General features: G+C 33.9%; 1 protein-coding gene across 1 annotated transcript; it reads left to right on the plus strand.

Annotated features, from left to right (window-relative positions):
• The first annotated feature begins 3,573 nt into the window (after window positions 1-3,573).
• Window positions 3,574-5,821, plus strand: LOC108361669 (putative nuclease HARBI1). The gene is made up of 4 exons (XM_017614358.1): window positions 3,574-3,659; window positions 3,730-4,013; window positions 5,021-5,206; window positions 5,282-5,821. Exons 2-4 carry the CDS (start codon window positions 3,749-3,751, stop codon window positions 5,593-5,595), a joined length of 765 nt encoding a protein of 254 aa, XP_017469847.1. The 5' UTR covers window positions 3,574-3,659; window positions 3,730-3,748; the 3' UTR covers window positions 5,596-5,821.
• The last annotated feature ends 2,924 nt before the right edge of the window (window positions 5,822-8,745 follow it).

An 8,745-nucleotide genomic window follows, 5' to 3' on the forward strand; every position in this document is an offset into this window, starting at 1 on the left:
AACGGTATTTTATATGTATGCATGGTGGTATGCATGTTTGTCGATTTCATTTTCTCCTTCCCATCCTTCGAAGTCGAAATACTACTGACTACGACAGGGTTGCACTCTAGCGATCAGTGTTGTGCAACGACATGGGATCTGGCCGCAGCACATTTCCTGATAAATCAGGACGTCTGATCACCCCAGTTACGACAGTACGCAGAATGCGAAAAGGGTTTAAAATCTGACAGTAACTTTATTTACCGGTTTTGTTGCCAGCGCAAAATATGCATTTTAAACAGTATTAAAAATATTGAACCAATTAAAACTGGCCTGGCAGAACATGTTTTGTTGGGAAAACATATTTTAAAAGAAAATAATTTTATATTAGTCGCTTCTAAATTGAAACGCAACCGCTTAAATATTTTAAACAATTTAGAATCTATGTACATTCATTTACATAAGAAAAACAATGTAAATCGTGACGTAGGTCGACATTTCTCTTCTCAATTCTAAAGTGAATTAGCGTGTTTGTATTTATATATTGGTCTCTCCTTCTTCCGTTTAAAACATTCACGTCATATTTTGATGGAACAAGTGCAGAATACGTATATTTCTCAAAAAAAAAAAAAAAAATTGAGGAATTTATACAGATAACAACGACATAATTTGTTTTTAGGGGAAACAAAAACTGTAAGTTTAAGTCAAGGTCAAAAGTAAAAAAATAAAATTCTTCAAACTTGAATATCTCGTAAACTATTTTAGATATTTCAAGGACGTTTATTTCACTAAAAAATCTCTCTCCTTAAAAAAACTAATTTTTCTTGAAAAATGGAGTGTTTTTCTAAAAAAAATGCGTGTGTAACACCGTACACATGATATAAGTGAAACTTCTTAAAAAAGGTGTGAGTACCAGGTATATACTCACGAAATTGGATGTGTAAACAATCTTTACGGTTCGGCAAACCATTAGGCGATTGAGATACATACATAGGTTTGGTTAGAAATCAAACAATAATTTCATTTCATCTTATTAATTTTCTGATATCCATATAATTTATTCGTTCATTTTCCGGTAACACCACCTTATATGAATTCGCGCTTCTAGCATCCATAGGACAGGGTTGTAATGGAAGTAATTGCATGTTTAACAAATAAATGAAAATGTTTATAGTGCAATCAATAGATCCTTACGAATTCGCCATTACCAAGGCACTAAGTAACGTAGGCACTTTTGTTTGAAAAATGCATTTATTTAAGTTGAAGGAATACAAATTCCTTCGTTCGGCATTTATTCATACTCGCTTTCTATCTTCCAAGGCGAATTCATATATTCTTATCACGAATTCATATATTCATGTGGTAGCAAGAGTGTAAAAACATAAAATTACCTTATAAATTAAAAGCATAAGTATCACATGTATGCGTAGTCCAATTCACGAAATCATTTCATCGATCTGAGTAAAAACTAAGGTGCGTATTCATAGTCCATCAACTAAGTCGAAACTAACAAAGTTGCAACTTAAATTTAAGTACCAACTTAAAATTTACCTCTAATCATAGTCGCATTTCGGACTTCTACTAAGTAGTTTCGACTTAGTTTACGATATAGCAAAACGAGTGTGAAAATGTATCGATTTTTCTTTACGATATTTTGGAAAAATTACGTTTTTATTAAATAATGTCAAGTTTGATCATCCGCTTATGTAATTTTTATTTTAATTGCATGATTATGCAAAGGAATAAGGTATCATTTTCTTGTTAGTTGTGTGAAATAGCCAGAACAACCGCAATGATGTGAAGTCGATGTTTATCGAAAGCATGCTGTGAAACATACAAATAGTATATATCTAAATATTATGCACAAATTTACTTTAAAAGAACTAGCGTGAAACTGACTTATTATTTGAGAATTTATCTAAACTATTCCAATTATAAAATTGTGATGTAGCTTTATTCGAATTGTAATACGCATTTAATTTCATCTTCCGATTAAAATGGATCGATCTTTGTAAATTTTAATTGGAGATTATTCAATATTATCAAAATCACCCTCTACCAACTTAATTTTTACATATTTCGTCTGTTTTCCCTTAATTTGATAAAATACTTCTTCCTAGTTACGACTTAGTTGCAGCTGCAGACGAAACTAAATTTTAAGTTGGTACTTAGCCAGAAAAGTCGAAACTAAGGCGACTATGAATAGCTTTAGTTGTGACTTAGAATAGTTTCGACTTAGTTGAGTACAGTATATTTTGCTTAGCTGCACATCATTCTTTGCACGAAAAACTTGTGCACGTAACCGAAAAAGGCACTTAAGCGAATTTTCTTTACTACTTCAATGAGGAAGGTATCCGAATCCCTATAAAACCAAATATTGGCGGAGCCCTTACCATGTAGAAATTACTGCAAGCGAAATTTTTACCGATTGCTATCTAATTATCTATATAACTACATAAATAGCCATTTTCATTGTTCTGCGAGATGAGCAAAATAGGGCCAGTGCAGGTAAACGTAATACTTTCATTGATAATTGATACTAGTCGCACAATTTTTAAGGCAGGTATCGCCAATGTGCACGTATGTTGAATGCATCTATAGGAGCAGTTTCCTTATAAATTTTAAAAATAATGCCTCTGATGCGCATTTTGAGGTAGGTATCTTAAATGTGCACTTAAGCATAGAGGCAGCAAAGCAAAATATACTGTACTAAATATGACTATGAATATGCGCCTAAGGGCCGATTCTCAATGTCTGGTTAACACTAATCTCCGGTTAAACATAGTTATCGACGTTACCGACTCCATGTTGTATGCATGGAGTCGAAGACGTCGATAACGATGTTTAACCGCAGATTAGTGTTAACCAGACATTGAGTAACCGGCCCTAAGTGCATAAACTCTAATTGAAATCATGAAATGGTGTTCATTCATTCAGCTTCTACTCAAACGCATGAAATGATTTCATAAATTGGCCTACGCATAATGGTAGTAAATGACAGAATGAATTACAACAAACACATCCTTTTGACATAATGCAAGCCGAAATCGTTGGTTCAAATCAATCCGCAATCAAGTTGGACGCTTTGCCCACAAACAGTGCAATTTTGAGAGCAGTCTCATTGTAAAATCTCATTTTTATAATTTCATAATTTCGACTTACATTTATAAAATTCAACGAAAGCACGTACCTATTTCGGCTGAGTTATCCATTTTCGGTTATTTATTTAGGGCCGGATTTTCAATAGACTGATAAGAGCCGAATAGCTTTTATTCAACAGATAAAAAAAATTACGTTTTTCAAAAAGCAGTTAAGTGTTATTCGCCGAATAAAAAGCTTATCCAAAGAATAAATTTATTGGGCGAATCTTTTGCCAGATAAGAGTCAAATAACCTATCTTTTTAGTTTTGACGTTTCTATTCGCGTGTTCATAAAATTTACCAAATTTACAATTTACCAAAAAATGGATCTATTTGATATTTTCGACGACTTTTTAATTGACGAGGAAGAAGAAATGTTCAGGGGTGTTATTTCCAGAAAGGAAAGAGCGGTAAATGCGAGACCTAACCATTTTGACAATTGGGAACATGCTGATTTCATTCGAAGGTTCAGGCTTTCAAAATTTGCAGTTCAGCATCTGTTCTCATTAATTGGCCACAAAATAATCATTTAACTTCCAGGTTAGTTCATTTTTGCGTTCCCGTAAAACATGTTTAGTTATTTGTAAAAGCTAAATAAATCTTACTGCAGAAACCAAGCCGTTCCAGGAATGCTACAGCTTCTGATTACCTTACGTGTTTATGCTACAGGGAGTTTTTATATAACTTTAGGCGATTTCGCAGGCTTACATAAGTCCACAGTGTGCCAAATAATAAAGAAAGTTACTCATTCCATTGCTTCACTGAGTCCGAAGTTTATTCGTTTACCGCAAAACGAGGAAATTGTAAAAGTACAGGAAGAATTTTACGATATTGCCCGATTTCCTCGCGTAGTTGCCGCTCTTGATTGTACCCACGTAAGGATTATTTCGCCAGGTCAGTCCAATTTATATTTCTTCGCAAGGAATTTTTTTACTAGTTACATGTCCTTACCTGAAATGCAAAAGGCCGTGGCCCACATATTCACCTGAATTACAAAAGGCCATAACTAACAAAAAATCCAGAACTAACTTTCCATAATTAAAATGCATTTCATCGATACAGAGCTTTATGCAAAAATAATTGTTAGTTACGGCTTTTTACAGTTCAGGGGGCGATATATGTACATATCGCAAACCGTGTTCAAAAGAGTCACAACTCAAAATTTGGAATTTTTGAAATTATGCGCAAAAATGTACAGAGCTTTTATTTACCTTTCAGCAAAAGCTGGAGCAAATTTTTGTTATAATTTGTTTAAAAAAACCTAAGGTAAAGTCGCCCTTGCCCATATGATTAGCATGTGCTACGAAATAATTTTTCGCATTTTCTGACGAACGTATTATTTTGAGTTGTGACTCTTTTGAAGACGGTGTGCGATATCGACTGCTGAGTGGAAAATCGACCTATCTCGGCAGCCAGTTCGAGAACGTCCCATCTCAAAAAAACTTTTTAAGAACGCTCTACATATTTCATAATTGAAAAACTCCGTTTCTCAGAATTTGATTGAAGAATGCCATATTTCATAATTCGGTTGAAAAACGCCCTATCTCAGCTGCTGATTCAAGAACGCTTTATCTCAAAAAATTTTCATTATATGTATTTTCAACTGAGATAGACCGTTTTTAATCGGCTGCCGGGATACGTCGACATTCCACTCAGCAGTCGATATGCGGATTCCAAAACACATTAATGCAAAGCACTCAGACTTTCTTTTACTTCTAAACCATATCTACTCAGAGAGGAATTTTAGTTTTCAACTGTTGCGCAAATCGGAAAGTGTTTTAATTTTTGGGAATGAAAGAGCCTGATGCTTTGCCTTAATGCCAATGTTGTGTAATCCACCTTACATACACATCGACTTGTATATATGTATGTACTTACATATATTCATACCTATACTTCAGGTGGAGATACAGCGGAAAACTTTAGAAACAGAAAATGTTATTTCTCTATAAACGTCCAAGCTATGTGCAACGCAAGACTAAAATTTCAAAATATAGTTGCGAGATGGCCAGGATCTACCCATGATAGCATGATATTTTTGAATTCAGCGGCTAAATGGCATTTCGACAACAACAATTTCAACAATGGTATAATTCTTGCAGATAGCGGGTACTTCTTAAATAATTATTTAATTACACCTCTTACGGCGCCACAATCTCCAGCCCAGCGCCTCTACAATGAATCCCAAATAAGGACAAGGAATGTGATAGAACGTTGCTTTGGAGTATGGAAGAGACCGTTCCCAGTGCTAAGCATCGGCATGAGGTGTAAATTACCATTAGTACAAGACATAATTGTGGCATCGGCAATAATACACAATCTAGCAATCGAAATGCATGAAGAGGAGCCGCCAGTTGACCCCGAAGTAAATGTTCAGGTGGAACTAACTTGCCAAAATATGGAGTTCGTAATTTCAGATGATAGTGATACACGAAACTCATTGTTAGAATATTTCGAGTCATTAATTAGACTTTGAGTTTATTAAATAAATAGTATGTACATACATATGTATGCAAATTTTCAGTACAAAAATTCCTTTATTTTAATATGGTGCTTATCATAACTTTGCTACACTCACATTTTGACAAGAATTGACTATTCATTTTATATAAATCCAAGTACAAATATTTACGAAAGTTTGTTGGTTTCTTTTTAAATGTTGCACAAATATTGAAACTTGGATTTATACGGGTAGAATAAACTATACTTTTATAAAAAAATAATAAAATTAATAGTCCATTCTTGTCAATATGTGAGTGTAGTAAAGTTATGATAAGCCCTGTATTTGATAATGGTATTTGCCCCGATTTAGAAATTTTTGCTTAGGTTTAAATGATGCAGTTCTTCTTTACTCTTTTCTTCATTAATATAGTGAGCCATTCGAAATTCATGTTCTGATGTTTTTTGTTCCATCTCCTTTTTCTTATATTCCATTTCTTTGAGAGCCATATCTTTTTGCAGTTCTACCAATTCGATTCTTGCTTCCGTAAGGTGATCAAATTTGGACTTTTTTACATTCTCCGTCTTTTTTGGTTTCTTCAAAACAGGTGTGATTGGAGTTTTTAAGGATTGAGGAGACCACCCGTCCCAATGGTTTTCGTTATTGACTATAAAATAATATAATGAAAACACATTAATATTGCTTGCATAAAATGTAAGTGAGTCAAAATTTGTGAAGTGAGCCACCATTTTTTCAAAAGTCGAGTTTTTTGTGTGAAAATGTTTATGGTTCCAAACGCTTAAATAAAAGGTATTTAAGTTATCTTTAAATTGGCATCAATACTTTTCTGATATAAGGAAGTACTTGGAAGAACAACTCCACAGCAAACTTTTCAGGCTAGAGCTAAAAGCCTAAAAAGCTTGTAGTGGTGTTCCACTTTTAATGTCTCTCCATTTTCGCACTCGGTTTGTGTTCACCCTAAATATCCATAATCAAAAGCTGTTGGAGTAGCACTCCTTTGTGCCGGAAACTACGAACTCAGCAAAACCCCAGGCTTACCAGCGGCGCCAACGTCAACATATGCACGCAACGATTGCATCGAACACAACGCGCCAGCAATCAAAAAGGGCTCCAAGTGTTCCTAGAGAAATTCGTTGTGTAAACGTACGCATAAGTACATTTTCATGAGTTTTTTACAACCAAAGCCATGTGGATTTTCCATTGTTTAGAGAATCATTGCAACTGTTCGATATATTTTGTTCAAATAAACTATTTAAATATATATTTATTGCAATAAATAACAACTTCAATGTACATATGTATGTATTTTTGTTTTAAGTTTTGAAAAAATTTAAAAAGTCAATATATTCCATTTTAGTATGAAACCACGCAATTTCTCCAAAACAGTATTTAGGAAAGTTGAGTGTTTTATTATTCTTACGTCAGGAACAGATTATTGGTGCTATTATTGTATGTACCTACCAAGGTTTAAAAACTGATTTATTAGTATTTTTAGTTGTTTCAAATGCAAAATACTACACTCAGTAAATACGTGTAACACAATTGTTTTGGTGCTACCAAATTTTGTAAGTGAAGCTACGGTACGGTTTAGTTTTTGTACAACGATTTTGTGTTGCTATTTTTGCTAAATTTACTATATCTGTGCACTATTTTTATACCCGAGCGCACTCTTGCACAAGGGTATTATAACTTTGTTCACATAACGGTTGTTTGTAACAGGCAAAACGAATCGAGATAGATATAGACAAATGTATACATAAATGATCAGAATGAAAAGAGAAATCGATTAAGCGGTGACTGTCTGTCCGTCCGTCCGTCCGTCTGTCCGTCCGTCCGTCCGTCTGTCCGTCCGTCTGTGCACACGATAACTCGAGTAAAAATTAAGATATCTTAACGAAACTTGGTACGTGTACTTCTTTCGGGCGTAGGACGGATGGTATTGAAAATGGGCAAAATCGGACAATAACCACGCCTACCTCCCATATAACGGTAATTTTCAGAAATAAAAAGCTGCGATATTTTAGTAACTACTGAAGATAATTCACTCAAAATTGATATTTATAATAAATTTTAGACGAAAAATAAGAATATTAAACTTTTTTGAAACTTGGGCGTAGCCACGCCCACTTATGGTTACATGTGTATATCTTGGTAACCGCTGCACCAATTTTTCCAAACTTGGCACAGTTGTTGGCCCTGGTACAGCATACAAAATGGCTGAAAATTTTTAAAATCGGACAATAACCACGCCCACATCCCATATAACGGTAATTTCGAAAAATACGAAATCCTCGATAAATCAGTAAATATTAAAGCTAATTTATTCAAAATGATGGTTGCAACAATTCTTTGCCAGGAAATACGTTTATGATAAAATTTTGGAAAATGGGCGTGGCACCGCCCACTTATGATCACGTATATGTATCTCGCTAACCGTTCTAGCAATTTGTACCAAACTCGGTATGGTTATTGTGCTTGCCACATAAAAGTAAACCATTGAAAATTTTTGAAATCGGACTAAAATTACGGCCGCTTTTCATATAACGGTTAATTTCAGAAATGCTTGAGATTTCAATATTTTGAAATTTAAGGACGCTAGTACACGCCGGCTTATCATGTAGCGGTAGCTTTCGGAAAGGTGGAAAACATATATTTAATACTTGCGCCGGGTATTTAATGTTCGGCTGTGTTTCTAGCAGTAAAGGGAAATTCGCAACGTTCCGAATAAATAAAAAAAATATTTTCCGTACGTTTGAAAGGCACTTAAAAATGCGTATACTTTTCGTCACGAAATTGATATCATAAATTTTGTGTTTCTAGTTCAGCTTTCGTCACTCGAAAATTTTACCTCAAAGAGGTGTTTTATTTGATATCAATTATTTTGGGGTAGCAAATTTAAAATCGACGAAAATACAAACAATAAACTAAATGTTTTTTTTTTGTCTCAAGTAAATTGCTAAAACTATTCTCTAAATCTAAATTATGTATTCAAATCGATGTGTCTATTGTAACAAATAGTTTTTCGAATACGGAATAAAACGAAAAAGGATGATCAAGGATATGGTAATATCAAGGATGATATGTATTCGAAAAAAAATAAAAATAAAAAAATATTAGAAATGATAAAAACTTATCAACTTGGTACCAACTTTGGATACAATAAAC

Source organism: Rhagoletis zephyria, unplaced genomic scaffold (genome assembly GCF_001687245.7).
Source record: "Rhagoletis zephyria isolate East Lansing unplaced genomic scaffold, Rhagoletis_zephyria_1.1 Rzeph_scaffold_00812, whole genome shotgun sequence".
NCBI lineage: Eukaryota > Metazoa > Arthropoda > Insecta > Diptera > Tephritidae > Rhagoletis > Rhagoletis zephyria.

Bases quoted from the DNA above. Each gene is read 5' to 3' on its own strand.
- LOC108361669 (XM_017614358.1), top strand. From the start codon at position 3,749: ATGCTACAGCTTCTGATTACCTTACGTGTTTATGCTACAGGGAGTTTT. The intron at 4,014-5,020 runs GTCAGTCCAATT...CCTATACTTCAG, and splicing joins CGTAAGGATTATTTCGCCAG to GTGGAGATACAGCGGAAAAC. The intron at 5,207-5,281 runs GTATAATTCTTG...CACAATCTCCAG, and splicing joins CAACAACAATTTCAACAATG to CCCAGCGCCTCTACAATGAA.